At 42.9% G+C, this 15,743-nt stretch overlaps 1 protein-coding gene across 1 annotated transcript in view; it reads left to right on the top strand.

The window, feature by feature from the left end:
* The window catches only part of CYTH3 (cytohesin 3), a 65,857-nt gene that overhangs the window by 36,451 nt on the left and 13,663 nt on the right, over nucleotides 1–15,743 (top strand). Inside the window, exons 2-7 of the mRNA XM_087701775.1 lie at nucleotides 870–952; nucleotides 2,661–2,725; nucleotides 4,904–4,970; nucleotides 8,386–8,504; nucleotides 13,198–13,278; nucleotides 14,578–14,690. Of these exons, the coding sequence (XP_087557901.1) occupies nucleotides 870–952; nucleotides 2,661–2,725; nucleotides 4,904–4,970; nucleotides 8,386–8,504; nucleotides 13,198–13,278; nucleotides 14,578–14,690 (528 nt within the window). The remainder of the gene's footprint in view (nucleotides 1–869; nucleotides 953–2,660; nucleotides 2,726–4,903; nucleotides 4,971–8,385; nucleotides 8,505–13,197; nucleotides 13,279–14,577; nucleotides 14,691–15,743) is intronic.

Here is a 15,743-nt window from a genome sequence, read left to right as displayed (position 1 = left end):
CACTTTATCTTGATTGTATCTCTCTGTTAATACAATGTTTAGTAAAATATTAGTGGTTTCATTAGTAATCTGTTTACAAACGTGTCTTTCTTTCTCTTTCTCTTTCTCTTTCTCTTCCTTTTCTTTCTTTCCTTCTTTCCTTCTTTCCTTCTTTCTTTCTTTCTTTCTTTCTTCTTTCCTTCCTTCCTTCCTTCTTCCTTCTTCCTTCTTCCTCCTTCTTTCTTTCTTTCCTTCCTTCCTTCCTTTCCTTTCCTTTCCTTTCTTTCTTTCTTTCTTTCTTGTCTTTCTTCCTTTCTTCTTCCTTCTTCCTTCTTCCTCCTTCTTTCTTTCTTTCTTTCTTTCTTTCTCTTTCTTTCTTTCCTTCCTTCCTTCCTTTCTTTCCTTTCTTTCTTTCTTTCTTTCTTTCTTTCTTTCTTTCTTTTCTTTCTTCCTTCCTCCCTCCTTCCTTTCCTTCCTTCCTTCCTTCCTTCCTTCCTTCCTTCCTTCCTTCCTTTCTTTCTTTCTTTCTTTTCTTTCTTCCTTCCTCCCTCTTTCTTTCTTTCTTCTTTCTTTCTTTCTTTCTTTCTTTCTTTCTTCTTTCTTTCTTTCTTTCTTTCTTTCTTTCTTCTTTCTTTCTTTCTTTCTTTCTTTCTTCTTTCTTTCTTTCTTTCTTTCTTTCTTTCTTTCTTCTTTCTTTCTTTCTTTCTTTCTTTCTTTTTTCTTTCTTTCTTTCTTTCTTTCTTTCTTTCTTTCTTTCTTTCTTTCTTTCTTTCTTTCTTTCTTTCTTTCTTTCTTTCTTTCTTTCTTTCTTTCTTTCTTTCTTTCTTTCTTTCTTTCTTTCTTTCTTTCTTTCTTTCTTTCTTTCTTTCTTTCTTTCTTTCTTTCTTCAGTGCCCGATGATCTGTCTGCCGAGGAGAGAGAAGAACTTTTAAACATACGTCGTAGAAAGAAAGAACTCATTGACGATATTGAGGTAATCAATTTCCTTTCCTAATCAACGTTCCTGTCTCCAGGGTTGGATTACAGGGTACGTCCTTGAGGTACGCCCACAATGGGGGCCAGAATTTCCATCGCTAAGCCAGGGAGGTTGTTAAGTGAGCCATTGCTCAGTTATACCCCCTTTTTGACCACGGTTGTTAAGTGAATCCCTGCCTGAATTTTGATCATGTGATGGCAGGGATTCTGCGATGGTCGTTAAGTGCGAAGACTGGTGCAGGTCATTTCTTTCGGTGACGTCGTAATGGTTGCTAAATGGATAGGTGGAAGTTGAGGACTCCCCATATATGGCATTTAATTTGTTCTGCGGTTTTTCAACTCAAGACGTCGTTTTTTTAAATAATTGCTACTAAGAGAAGGTAATTCGGCTGCCACGTCATATGAATAAAATGACAAAGCAGGTAAAGATATCTCAAGATTTGGGGAGCATCTAAATTCATTTCTTTTTTTATCCCTGCAGAGGAAAGTGTCATAAAAAATATAAGTATGTGCTGAAATGATTAGATTAACGCTTAAAAGAAAAGAAAAGGAAGAAACGGAATACTTTTAAACTTGGGACCTATTTTACCAATGGCTAACTAATGGAAACAGAGTTTAGAAATTAAAGACTTAAAAAGATAATTAAGTATATATTGAAAATTTTCTGAGATGAATAAACTAATCGTACTATTATTGTGTGATTAATATTGATATGTATATTATGATTACTATCATTAAGATGATTGTTGTATCTCTATTCAAAACTAACTGTACCCAGACAACACGTTGCTCAGATAGATAAAGGAGTTTTTCGTATGCGTATTTAAAAAATCTATTCATCTAGTGAAATACCACTCACAAATCATCACGAAATCTCCAGAACCTTAAAGCCTACAAACTTGAAATTTGGCACGCATGTTCCTCTTGGTTTCTAGGTGCTCGCTAAGAAAGTATTTTTAGAAATGCCCATCAGATAATTAGCATATTTTGTTATTAACACGCTCTGATACTAAGGAGTTAGACATTCTACTCTCCCTCCCCACCAGAAAAGAATTCTGTTCCAACTGCCACGTGGGCGTCGCCAGCACGTGATTCATCTGGCCTGCTGGCTGGGAGTTTAGACATTCTACTCGCCCTCTCCACCTGAAAAAATGCTCCTATGCTAAGGAGTTAAACTAAGGGAGAGAATGGGATAAAATAGGATAGGCTTCTATGGAGCAAGACTGAGGGAGAGAAGGGGATATGAGAGGATCAATGGGGCCAGCCTGAGGGAGAGAAGGGGAAGAGGAGAAGCCGATCATAACTACTTATTAATTTTCAAGCTATAAGTGTCGATTTATCAAGCCCGATCACATAGTTTCATAGCGGAGCACGGGTATCCAGCTAGTAAAACACATATTTTTAAAAATTCCTTTTAAAAAAATGAACAAATATGCTATCCCACAGGTGCAATTTCTCCTTTAATTTCATTATTTTGATTTGATCTCTTTGATTTAGCCATTGTCCTACTCCTAAATTACTCTATGTGGCTTACAATAGGGTATCTAACATAAAACACAACACAATTCCCTCCCAAATAACAATAAACCAAGAAAAACAAAAAAAGAGTTAGATTTACAAATAAGGAACAAGACACAGCCACCGACACCAAAGCGACACAACCACAACCCTCGCGAAGGTAAACTGACTTGTGTTCCTTTCTACAGAGGTTAAAATTTGAGATTGCAGAAGTTATGACTGAGATCGATCACCTGACCAGCGTGGAGGAAAGGTGAGTTGGTTCAGCTTGCAGGGTTTTACGGGAAATATATTTATTATTAGTTGTTAACTTGGCGTTGCCTGGGTATTTGTTTATCCCAATCCTTTATTAAACATTCACAAATATCCAGACCAAACATAATTTCTAATGTTGGATTTTCCCCCTTATAAGAGGGAGCCCCCTTGTGGAGTACTGTAACGCCGTTACCGTGGCAACTCCACAGCGCTGTGCAGTAGAACTCATTTTAAGGCAGTACGGTAGAAGCCATTTTAAGGCAGTACGGTAGAAGCCATTTTAAGGCACAACAGGCTGTATCTTAACAGAACACACACCCCGGGGGATGCTAGGGGTGTCTTTCCCGCACAGTATTTGTTTCCAGAGAATAAGCCATCTGTGTACCAAGATTGGTTGAAATTGCTTGAGGCATTCCAGAGTTCTGCTGGAACACACACAGATCCTACTAGGTAACAGCATCAGTACTAGTAGGAAGGAGTGGGGTTTTCTCTCTGTTTATACACAGGTGGCTTGCCCTGTCAGTGCTAGTGGGAGTGTTGGTTACTTGATTAGGCCGTTGTTTATAGTTTTATGGTTTGTCTGAGTTGGTAAGACCTTGATTGTCCCATCAACGCGTGACGGGACAGCCACTAGTATATAAACAGAGAGCAAATCCCACTCCCTCCTAGCACTGATAGTATTATCTAGTTGGGTAATAAATAAAAAATCAAGGCTAGAGAACCCACAGTCTTTGTCATCGTTCTCCTCTTCCCCCTCCCCCTCCTCCTCCTCCTCCCCCTCCTCCTCCTCTCTGCAAACATCTCCCTTCTAGCACTGATGATGTTACCTAGTTTGGTAATGAAACATCTGCAAGAGCACCAAGGACCCCCCATTTCAATCTTGAGCTACAAATATTCCTATTTGCTAGCAGGAACTTTTCTGCCGTCCATAAATGTAGACATTCGCATGGCATCACTTTGTTTATTCAATTTATTGTACAATCTTTTTTTTCCTTAGCTGCCAGATACATGCTTTTCTGTACCCGGAGGAGGAATAAATTTAAAAAGGGTTTTATATCCTATAGCCGCTACTTGGATCTTAGCAAACAAAAACATAAATGTTGGGGGTGGGCGGAATAAAAGAGACAACCCCCTTTATTCAGAGTGTGTTGTTTTTAATGCGTCTGGACCCCGAGTGGCTGAAATGTCTTCAAGATGTGACGGTCGAGGTCTCTCGGCATCGACTGTTTGAAGGTTGAGCTAGATAAAGACTTGAATCCTGCCGCTGGCACGATGCCAGCAATTCTCACGGCGTTTTTGGCACACAGCTTTCTCGGTTTGTTTATCAAGCCTCTTCAATGGTTTTAGTTGTGGGATTGTGCTAGCAAAGCAGAAGTCCTAAACGCTTATTGGCATCCATATTATTCCATCCGTTCCCTTGAATGAATCCAGTTGAACTGGTTTGCGGTTTCAAACTTTATAATTCCTGGCTCCAGAATATTAAAATGTCATGTATGGCTCCTTGCCATCAAGCCAAAGCTACTTTTGATTTTCCTCTTGAGTTAATAACAATGTTAAGCCACGAGGAGGGTTATCCGGCTAGGATGTAGGCCCTTGGTTGGCTCCATCGGATGCCAGGCTGCCGTAAATGGTTCCACCACAAAACCGCGTTCGACTAAAGGGCGCTCGACGAAACCGCGTAGCTGACGTCATCACAGTGCGACAACAGCGCGGAGACAGAAGCACGCTGTAAACGCTAAACCTAAAATTAACTCCTAAACCTAAACCTAACCCTTAACCTAACCCTAAACCTAACCCTAAACCTAACCCTTAACCTAACCCTAACCCTAAACCTAATCCTAACCCTTAACCTAACCCTAAACCTAACCCTAACCCTTAACCTAACCCTAACCCTAACCCTAACCCTTAACCTAACCCTAAACCTAACCCTAAACCTAACCCTTACCTTAACTTGAATCGGCTTGCTTTCAAAGCGCTATTTAAAGCGCCCTTCTTTCTCCGTGCTTGCTGTTGTTGCCCTGTTGATGACGTCAGCGACGTGGTTTAATCGGGCGCGCTTTAGTCGAGCGCGGTTTTGTCGTGCCACGGCCGTAAATAACGCCTTCAATTTAATTGTGGAAATACATGTTTGTTCTAATGCTTTCCTTTTTCGCCTCTCTTCCCTCCAAACTGACAGCAAAGCTACTCAAAGGAATAAGCAGGTTGCAATGGGAAGGAAAAAATTTAACATGGATCCGAAGAAGGTGAGACTTTTTTTTTTTTTAGTTCTGGAGAATGTGTACTTTGAGCTGAGTTTGTTTAATCACAGTTTGTTTGGCCAACTATAGCCAGAGCAGTTAAGAGGAGTTTATCACGTTCTTTAAGCCAGGGGTGAATCACCTTGGCAATTTGAAGACCTGTGGACTTCAACTCCCAGAATTCTCCAGCCAGCCAACTCCCAGAATTCTCAGCTGCAGCGGCTGACGCCATCTTGTTTAATTAACCCACCTCCTCTGATCTCCATTGTGCCACTTGGCTGAAAAAGCCCCATAAATGGAGCTCGGCATCATTGGAGCATGATCTCTAGGGCTGCTCTGCAAAACCTCTCTTTCTTATTACATTTCAGTCTTTAGTTCGTTCTCCCATTTTTCTTTATTAGATCTCAGAGAGACAGTTTAGCGAGCACACGTTCTTTTTGTCTGGTTCGCCTCCCTCCATCTTAAGAGCTAAATACATCTGGAGCCTTGTCTTCTCCCTTAGGGGGTTAGCTTGATTTTGTTATCCGATGACGCTAATTTTATTTTCTTCAGATATCTCGATTTCCAGGAGATAGGAGCTGTTACAAGAAAGGGATATGTGAAGCATGGAGCTGAAAGAAGGGAGGGGGGGGAGAAATAAAGAGAAACGGTGAGAAAGAAAGAAAGAAAGAAAGAAAGAAAGAAAGAAAGAAAGAAGAAAGACTGAAAGAGAAAAAAGTAAAGAAAAGAGAGAGAAAGAAATAGAGAGAGAGAAAAGAGAAAGTGAGAAAAAGAGAGAGATAAAGAGAGTGAAAGAGCGAAAGAGCAAAAGAGAGAGAGAATGAAAGAGAAAGAAGTAAAGAAATAGGAAATAGAAAGAGAGAAAGAAAAGAGAGAGAGAAATAAAGAGAGAGAAAAAGAAAGAGACTGAAAGAGAAAGAAGTAAAGAAAGAGAAAAGAAAGAGAAAGAAAGAGAGAAACACTGGAGAAAGAAGTAAAGAAATAGAGAGAAATAGAGAGAAAGAGAAAGAAAGAAAGACTGAAAGAGAAAAAAGTAAAGAAAAGAGAGAGAAAGAAATAAAGAGAGGAAAGAGAGAAAAAGAGTGAGAAATAAAGAGAGCGAAAGAGAGAGAGACTGAAAGAGAAAGAAGTAAAGAAATAGGAAATAGAAAGAGAGAGAGAAAGAAAAAAGAGAGAGAAATAAAGAGAAAGAGAGAAAGAGACTAAAAGAGAAAGAAGTAAAGAAATAGAAAAGAAACAGAAAGAAAGAAAAAGACAAAGAGAGAAACAATGAAGGAAAAAGAAGTAAAGAAAGAGAAAGAGGGAAAGAGAAAGAAAGAAAAACAAAAGAGACTCCTTGAACAGCTTTTGAATTGCCACAAATTTCTTTTCTCATGCTGATTTTGTAGAAGGAAACATAATTCTTTTTGATAACCAAATATTGCCTCCAAATGGAAATCTGATTCTGGGTTTTTTGTGTGTGACTGTTTTGACTAAGATATTTATTTAAGGAACAGGCAAAATTCCTTGACTTGCGACCACAACTGAAGCCAGAATCAAGGCGATTGTCAAGCAAATTGGCCCCAATTTTTATAATTCCCCCCCTCCCAACGATTGTTAAGCGAACCAGTGTGGTTGTTAAGCGAATCGTGTGGTCATTGAGCAAACCTGGCTCCCCTCCATCAACTCTGTGTGTCGGGAAGATGGCAAAGGGCCATCCAATGACCCCAGGGAGGTTGCACCCATCATAAATAAATGCTAGTTACCACGCTCCCAATCGCCAGGGTGCTTTCACGGACGTGAGTGCGAGGACCTGTCATAAGTGACTTTTTCCTGTGCTGCTGTAACTTTGAGCCATTGCTAAATGAATGGTTTGAAGTGGAGGATTACCGGATTTTCTGCACGCACACAAAACCACACAGACAGACAGATAAAGGGAGTGTAAAACAGCAACAGTTTTTCAAGACTAAAAATAGTTTTCCCGGCTTGATTAAAAAAAAATCTTTGGGCTTACCCTGATAATAAAATAAATTCAGTGCATTTCCCTCTTTCGGGAACAGGAAGGACAGTTTTCCCTTTTGGCACCAGATGTTGCTACAGCTTCCCTCTCTGTTTCTTCGGTCAAAAAGATGTTTGTTTTTCCTTATTTCTCCTCCATCCTAAACCTGCTTTGAACTTTCCGCTTGTTTGTTTGGGAAAACAAACCCAGTTATTTCCACTCCTGCCGTTTGTGGTTCCAGCTGCCTCAAGAAGGGGGGGGGGGAAGCAATAAATCTGGAATTGCTCCAATTAAATTAAAAAATGTAGTTAAAAGGCCATTTTTCTAAAAGCAGAGTTGGCATAACGAGCTTCAAGTCAAAAGCAAGCCATGGGTTAGTGTGGTATTTAGTAATGTGTAGACTCAACCATGAGGTTCTAATTCGGTAGATTTGACGAACCGGTTCTATTGAACTGGTGCGAACTGGTAGGAACCCACCTCGGGTGTAGACCCAACCATGAGGTAGCTTTGGATAGATGAGTTTCTTTGCTCAATATACCATGGTTAAAAGTAAACCATGAGTCAGAATGCTATTTAGTAATGTGTAGACCCAACCATGAGGTAGCTTTGGGTAGATGTGTTTCCTTGCTCAATAAACCATGGTTAAAAGCAAGTCATGAGTTAGAGTGCTATTTAGTAATGTGTAGACCAGTGGTGGGTTTCAATTTTTTTTGGAACCTCTTCTGTAGGTGTGGCCTGGTGGAACCTCTTCTAACCGATTCGGTAGATTTGACGAACCGGTTCTATTGAACCGGTGCGAACCAGTAGGAACCCACCTCTGGTGTAGACCCAACCATGAGGTAGCTTTGGGTAGATGAGTTTCTTTGCTCAATAAACCATGGTTAAAAGTAAACCATGAGTCAGAATGCTATTTAGTAATGTGTAGACCCAACCATGAGGTAGCTTTGGGTAGATGAGTTTCTTTGCTCAGCAAACCATGGTTAAAAGCAAGCCATGGATTAGTGTGGTATTTAGTAATGTGTAGACCCAACCATGAGTTTCCTTGCTCAGTAAACCATGGTTAAAAGAAAGCCACGGGTTAGTATAGTATTTAGCAATATGTACACCCAACCATGAGGTTTTCTAGGGAGTTTGATAGCTTGAATGAGTTTTCTAGACTTGCTTCCCTAAGATCTTTTATGACATGGAAATGCAAGAAAGTAAGAAAGACGAAACTATTTTTTCTCTGCTTCCTGACTTCCCTGTTCTTTCCCCCAATTAATTTGAAATTGTTCTATTTGTTCAATCGGTCAATGGCATCTGCAGGGGATGGTCAAAAAAAGTCAAGATGGCTGCCATCTGACGGAAGCCCCGCCTATTTTTTATATCTATATAAAAAAAGAGCAACAAAGGCTGAATTCTTATCTCCCTTTTTATTTTATTTTTTTCCCCCTGCTGCTTTAGGGAATTCAGTTCCTCATTGAAAATGATCTCCTGCAGAACACCCCGGAAGACATTGCTCAGTTCCTGTATAAAGGGGAGGGGCTTAATAAAACCGTTATCGGCGATTATCTCGGCGAAAGGTATGTGTATGTCCTCATGATGGACAGGGAGAGCTGCACTTAGAACCTCAAGTTTCCTTAAAGTCTGTAGAGATTCTCCATCCTCCAGGTCCTGGTTATCCCAAAAGTGCTTTTTCAGGAGGCAAACCGGACTTCCTTGTTTTTTTTCTTTTTGAAGATGTTTGCTTCTCATCCAAGAAGCTTCTTCAGCTCTGACTGGATGGTGGGGAAGGGAAGGATTGATATTCCTTGCAGGCAGAGCTGGTCATTTGCATCCTTTTAGAGAGTCCTTGAGGCCACTTGGAGGCTTATCTGTGTCCTCAGGGTCACCTGAGTGGCGCAAATGGATGTGGAGTTTTCTTGGACCAGTTGAAAGGACCGTGTTGTAGACTGAAGAGAGATGATGTTGCATCCCTCCTCCTCTTTTGAGAGAGGGCTGTCCAATTTGGACATAGATGGCCTCTTTGACCCCTCTTTAAAACTAATCACCAAGTGGCCTCAACGACTCTTTAAAAAGGATGCAAATGACCAGTTGTCAGTCATCCAAGACGCTTCATCAGCTCTGACTGGATGGTGGGGAACAGAAGGATTGATATTCCTTGCAGGCAGAGCTGGTCATTTGCATCCTTTTAGAGAGTCCTTGAGGCCACTTGGAGGTTTATCTGTGTCCTCAGGGTCACCTGAGTGGTGCAAATGGTTCCTGTAGTCGGCAATTTTTTCCCCTCTGGAAATCCATTCCTATTCCCACCCCGTTCCAAGGGTGTTCATCCCAAATTGTATAGCTAAAGGTCCGTAGGGATTCTCCGTCATCCATGCCATGGTTATCCCAAAGGTGCTTTTTCAGGAAGCAACTGGACTTTCTCTCCCTTTGATTTTAATGTTTGATTCTAATGTAATTTATGTTTAATTTTTATGACTGCAAGCTGCCCAGAATTACCTATGGTAAGATAGATGGCTGTTCTGACCCACCTCCATACGGTGAGGCACGCCGACACAAGATTCCTGCTAGACAATTTATTCACAGTAAATTAACAGACCGACAAGACTTTGGCAGCAACCCAGACTTCCACAGATAAGAAATACACACCAGAGCTTCTCCAGCTTTAGTATAACGGTTGTGTCCTGCAAAAAGCCTCCTCCCAAAGTCTCTTCTTATATACTCTCTTGGGAGGAGCCTAATCACAACCACCTGGCCCCAATTATCTTCTATATCTCTGTAGTTGCTGTCGGCGCTTATCTGCCCGTCTTTGCCTGGCGTCCGGGACCACCTCCCTTAGCTCCTCCCCACTGCTCCAGGGCCTGACATCAGGGACAAACTCCCTTTGGCTTTCACCACTGCTCCATGCCTCAGGCGCCTCCTGGTGGCCAACCGGCCTCTCTGGTCCCTGCTCAGAGTCTGAACCCTGTCCAGGGTCCTCCACATCTTCTAGAGCCGACTCATAGGGTCCCTCGCTATCGGAGTCTGTTTGTAGCTCCAACGGCTCCTGCTGGGCCACAACAGATGGCCTATACATTTTATAAGTAAATATGTAAATAAATACATAAGTAAATATTCATGTCAACTCGCAAAGCATCCCTGCTCTGCTCTTGAGTTGCCATAGGCAAGGGGGGGGGGAAACCGACGGAGCAGCACCGCAGCCACAACCAGAAGCACATTCCATGCATACTTTTCTCAAGGCTGTCTCCCAGGTTACTTGCAACAGCCGGAGGGGTGTGTTCTCTACAGTGCTCCGTTGGAGAATGTGATTTATGACACACCCTGGGAAGAGGGGGGGGAAACAGGGTCCTAATTGGGCCGTAAATGACGGGTCAGAGCTGGCTTCACTTGGGTATGTGCGCACATGTTGCTCCTAATAAATAACTGGATTTCTTTTGAAGCTTAGCTCGAGGCTCATGATTTAATTAGGGTATCCATTGGTACCTTGGCAGCAAGCCAGCTCTGACACCTCTGACAATCCACATACCAAAATATATATTTAAAAGACTCGGCTGTGTTTGCTTGCATTGCTGACAGGTAAAATTCTACAGGGCATTTATATAATTGGGATTTAGGAGGTGCGGAATTCAAACCAGGACAACGTCATATTAATGATATGCCTTGGTTTCCATCTGTTGAGGCAGCTGTATTATTTCATTTTTCTTTTCCTCCCCTCCCTTCCTTTCACCCGCTCAACAAACAAGTGATTTCCTTCTCCGTTGACAAAGAAGGAAGTCATACTATCTAGAGAAAAACTTAGAATATGATAATAAGGAGGTCTTGAAGAAAGATCTCGAGATCTTAGTGCAGGGGTCAGCAACCTGCAGCTCTGGAGCTGCATGTGGGTCTTTCATCCCTCTGCTGCGGCTCCCTGTTGCTCAAATTATACGTCACCCGCTGGCACGTGATTTATTGAGCTTTTCAACCCCCAATAGGCCTACCGGTTGACCTTTATTGAGCTTTTCAACCCCCAATAGGCCTACCGGTTCGCACCGGTTCGATAGAACCGGTTCATCAAATCTACTGAACCAGTTAGAAGAGGTTCCACCAGTGGACCCGGAAAGCAGGCCACACCTACAGAAAAGGTTCCCAAAAATTTGGAAACCCACCACTGAGGCCAACCATGGTTACATCCAAGAAAAGAAACATTTCAGAAGAAAGCAGAAGCTTTAATTCAAATACAGATGCTAGTTTTGTGGCCGCTCAGAAAATAGCCAGGCACGGGAAGGGATTTGTGGCTCCCGGTGTTTTCTTTTCGGTGGGAAACGGGTCCAAATGGCTCTTTGAGGGTTTAAGGTTGCCGACCCTTGTCTTTATGACATATTGAAGGTCTTGAGATTCTCTCTCCAAAGGAGTCTCCTGGAGCCTCTTTGCTAAATTGTGTTGTTGTTCTTGTTGATATGATTGTGTCAAAACATTTTAAAAAACAACAACCTGCCTTTGAATCTCTACCACATTCATTTCCTCTTGGCAAAGGCGGCCTGGTATTTAGGCAACAGTCGGCTTGCCTCTGATTTAATGAATGGGTTTTTCGACATATGAATTTAAATTCTTGGAAAGGTTTGCTGGGCTCCCTTTGGAAGCCACCTGTAAAAAAAAAAATCCACCTGCCCTGCCTTAGATGGAAGCGGATCCGCCACATTTTAATCTGCTGATGCCTTTCTGTAAACACACCCTGTGGATTGCAGGGCTTCGCACTGGCTATGATGAAACAATGATGAATCGTCGCCTTAATGGGCTTCTCGCTTGCACCGAATGAAAGGAAGGGGATGGATGCTTGCTTGTTCTTTGTTTCATGGTTGCTTGTGTCATCCGGCTCGGCTGATTTCTTGCAGGCGTTTCATTACCAAACTGGGTAACTTCATCAGTGCACTGTGGATGTTATCTAGTTTGGTAATGAAAGGTCTGCAAGAAAATAGCCAAGCTCAGAGAGCACCAAAGACCACAAAGTCATTGTAGTTCTCCTCCTCCTCCCTTCTCTCTCCTTCTCCTCCTGCTATCTTCTCCTCTTCCTTTCTACTTCTTCTTCCCCTCCTCCTCTCTTCCTTCTCTCTCCTTCTCCTCCTGTTATCTTCTCCTCTTCCTCCTCTTCCTTTCTACTTCTTCCTCTACTCCTGTCTTGCTTCTCTCTCCTTCTCCTCCTGCTATCTTCTCCTCTTCCTTTCTACTTCTTCTTCCCCTCCTTCTCTCTCCTTCTCTTCCTGCTATCTTCTCCTCTTCCTCCTCTTCCTTTCTACTTCTTCTTCCCCTCCTCCTCCTCTTCCTTCTCCTCCTGCAATCTTCTCCTCTTCCTCCTCTTCCTTTCTACTTCTTCTTCCCTTCCTCCTCTCTTCCTTCTCCTCCTGCAATCTTCTCCTCTTCCTCCTCTTCCTTTCTACTTCTTCCCCTCCTCCTGTCTTCCTTCTCTCTCCTTCTCCTCCTGCTATCTTCTCCTCTTCTCTTCCTTTCTACTTCTTCTTCCCCTCCTCCTCCTCTTCCTTCTCCTCCTGCTATCTTCTCCTCTTCCTCCTCTTCCTTTCTACTTCTTCTTCCCTTCCTCCTCTCTTCCTTCTCCTCCTCCTCTTCCTCATCGGCCTCCTCCTCCCCACAAAACCCACTCCTTTCTAGCACTGATAATGTTACCTAGTTGAGTAATGAAATATCTGCAAGAAAACAACCAAGTTCAGAGAGCACCAAGGACTCCACAATCCTCCTATTATTCCTCCTTTTCCTCTTCCTTTCTCCCTTCTCTCTCCTATCCTCTCCTCCTTTCTACTTCTTCCCCTCCTCTTCCTCCTCCCCACAAACCCCAGGCCTTTCTAGCACTGTTAATGTTACCTAGTTGGGTAATGAAATGTCTGCAAGAAAACAACCGAGCTCAGAGAGAACCAAGGATCACACAGTCCTCCTCTTCCTCTTCTTTCTCCTCCTTCCTTCTTCTTCTCCCTCCTTCTCCTGCTGTCTTCCCCTCTTCTTCCTCCTCCTCCTGCCCCATCCCCCACCAAGTTCTAAGAGCATCAATCACCGCACAGTCCTCTTCTTCCCCAAGTGTGCACTTTTCCAATTAGCTAATAATAACCATAATTTCTGAAGGTTATTGTTGAAGGTTTCCTGGTTCTTACCAGTGAATACAGCTTTGGTAACAGGCCAATTAAAACAATAACACAGAATAAAATTACCCGTCCACCTCAAAAGCCCAACGCGGGAATGTTAAACGAAACAGTTATTATTTCCACTTCTTCCCCTTTTCTTTTCCAGGGATGACTTTAATATTAAAGTACTTCAGGCTTTTGTTGAACTCCATGAATTTGTGGATCTCAATCTCGTCCAAGCGTTACGGTAAGGAATCTCTCCCCCCCCTCCGCAAGAAAATTTTTATTTTTTTATTCTCTTACATACCATTTTAAGTATACATTCACATAATTCTCCTTCTTCTTTACATTTATCATTCTTACACATTTATTATTTCATTTAATAGGTTAGAATATGCAGTTTGGGTTGCTTTGTTTACCATCCCTTCCTCCTGTTGCAACACCACCTTATTTTCCCTTTCTTTTCTCCCTCCCTCCCTCCCTTCTCTACTTTCCCTTCCTTCTTCTCTTACCTTTCTCCTACTCCTGCTCTTCCTACCCTCTCTCCTTCTCTCTCTCTCCCTTCCACCATCCTCTCCTTTCCCTTTCCTTTTTCCCCTCCCTTCCTTCTCTACTTTCTTCCTTCCTCCTCTCCTTCCCCTTCCTTCTTCTTACCTTTCTCCTACTCCTACTCTTCCTCTTCCCCTACCTGTCCTCTCTCCTTCTCTTCCTCTCCCTTTCACCATCCTCTCCTTTCCCTTTTCTTTTTCCCTCCCTTCTCTCCTTTCCTCCTTCCTCCTCTCCTTTCCCTTCCTCCTTCGCTTACCTTTCTCCTACTCTTCCTCTTCCCCTAACTGCCCTCTCTCCTTCTCTTCCTCTCCCTTCCACCATCCTCCTTTCCCTTTTCCCTCCCTTCTCTACTTTCCCCCTTCCTCCTCTCCTTTCCCTTCCTTCTTCTCTTATCTTTCTCCTACTCTTCCTCTTCCCCCACCTACCCTCTCTCCTTCTCTTCCGCTCCCTTCCATCCTCCTCTCCTGTAAGAAGTCTTTTTGAGAGGTGATTGGGGGGGGAAGGGTTTAAAATGATTGACACTGCAGCAGAAGGGGAAAACTCTGTTATTCTATGATTCTACAAGCTATGTTTAAGTTTCTCCTGGATTGGAGGAATGTTAAATGCTTACGTCTACATGGATCACAGTCTAACATTGCCATTTGAGTCAATGGGCTCATATTTATGACGGTTGCAGTGGTCCTGGGGTCATGTGATCAACTTTTGAGAACTTCCAACAAGCCAAGTCGAAGGGGGAGTCAAATTCGCTTAACAACCATGTTTCTAACTTAATAACTGCAGGGATTCACTTAACAACAACTATGGCAAGGACAGTCATAAAATGGAGCACGACTCAACTATCTGACTTGGCAACGTACATTTAGAGCTCAATTATGGTTGTAAGTCAAGGAGTGCCTGCATACATGTTTAATTCCTGATTAGGCTGAAGCCTTGGACGTGATCATATTCTACTTTAATCGTATTTTATCATATCATGACTTTCTGGATATTTTTGCAGGCAGTTCCTGTGGAGTTTTAGGCTGCCGGGAGAAGCTCAGAAAATTGATCGCATGATGGAGACGTTTGCTTCACGCTACTGCCTTTGCAACCCTGGGGTCTTCCAGTCTACAGGTGAGCAAGTGTGGCCTTTCCTACCTGCATGTGTCTTTATAGGCTGGACTGCCACATCCTGCAAGCCTCAACCTGTTTGGTGCCGTCATCACTTGGCCGGCTGTTGTCATTGGTAACAACTATTGAAGGTTTTGGGCTCAGCGGCTAAGAAGCCGAGCTTGCCGATCAGAAAGGTCAGCAGTTCAGCAGTTCGAATCCCTAGCGCCACCTAATGGAGTGAACTCCTGTGACTTGTCCCAGCTTCTGCCAACCTAGCAGTTCGAAAGCACGTAAATAATGCAAGTAGAAAAACAGGATCCACCTTGGGTGGGAAGGGAACAGCGTTCCGTGCGCCTTCAGCCTTGAGTCATGCCGGCCCACATGACCACGGAGACGTCTTCGGACAGCGCTGGCTCTTCGGCTTAGAAACAGAGATGAGCAGCGCCCCCTAGAGTCAGAAAAGGCTAGCAGATATGTGTGAGGGGAACTTTTACCTTTATTGAACGTTTGCTTTGGGAAGTTTTTGTAAACCTCTTTAGAGCAACTGAGGTTGGAAGGCAGAGAAATTGGTCGCATGCAGGTAATCCTCAACTTTCTACAATTCATTTAGTGACCGTTCAAAGTTATGACGGCACGGAAAAAGGGACTTACGACCATTTTTCACCTTGGGAGCATCCCCAAGATTACCGGATCAAAATTCAGACGCTTGGCAACCAGGTTCATACTTATGACCGTTGCTTCGTCCTGGGGGGTGGGTGGGGGGTCACGTGATCCTCTTTTGCGACCTTCTGACAAGCCAAGTCCATGGGGATTCCCTGATTCGCTTAACAACCAGGTTACTAACTTAACCGCTGAAGCGATTCACTTAACAACGGTGGCAAGAAAGGTCGTAAAATCGAGGGCAAAACTCACTCAACAGCGGTTTAGATTAGCAAGGAAATTTGGGACTCATTTGTGGCTGGGAGTTGAGGATTCTCTGTAGTCATTTAACGCGGACAAAGCTGAAATTCAGTTTTAAATTCAATTTTCCTTCTTGGCTACGTGCCAGAGAGTGTTGTGTCCTAAGTTCAAGAT

Source organism: Thamnophis sirtalis, unplaced genomic scaffold, assembly GCF_051295495.1.
Source record: "Thamnophis sirtalis isolate CommonGarterSnake01/CBP01778 unplaced genomic scaffold, rThaSir2_p1.2 scaffold_14, whole genome shotgun sequence".
NCBI classification, from domain to species: domain Eukaryota; kingdom Metazoa; phylum Chordata; class Lepidosauria; order Squamata; family Natricidae; genus Thamnophis; species Thamnophis sirtalis.
The sequence above is the reverse complement of the archived record's forward strand: the minus strand, read 5'-3'. Positions and strand labels throughout refer to the sequence as shown.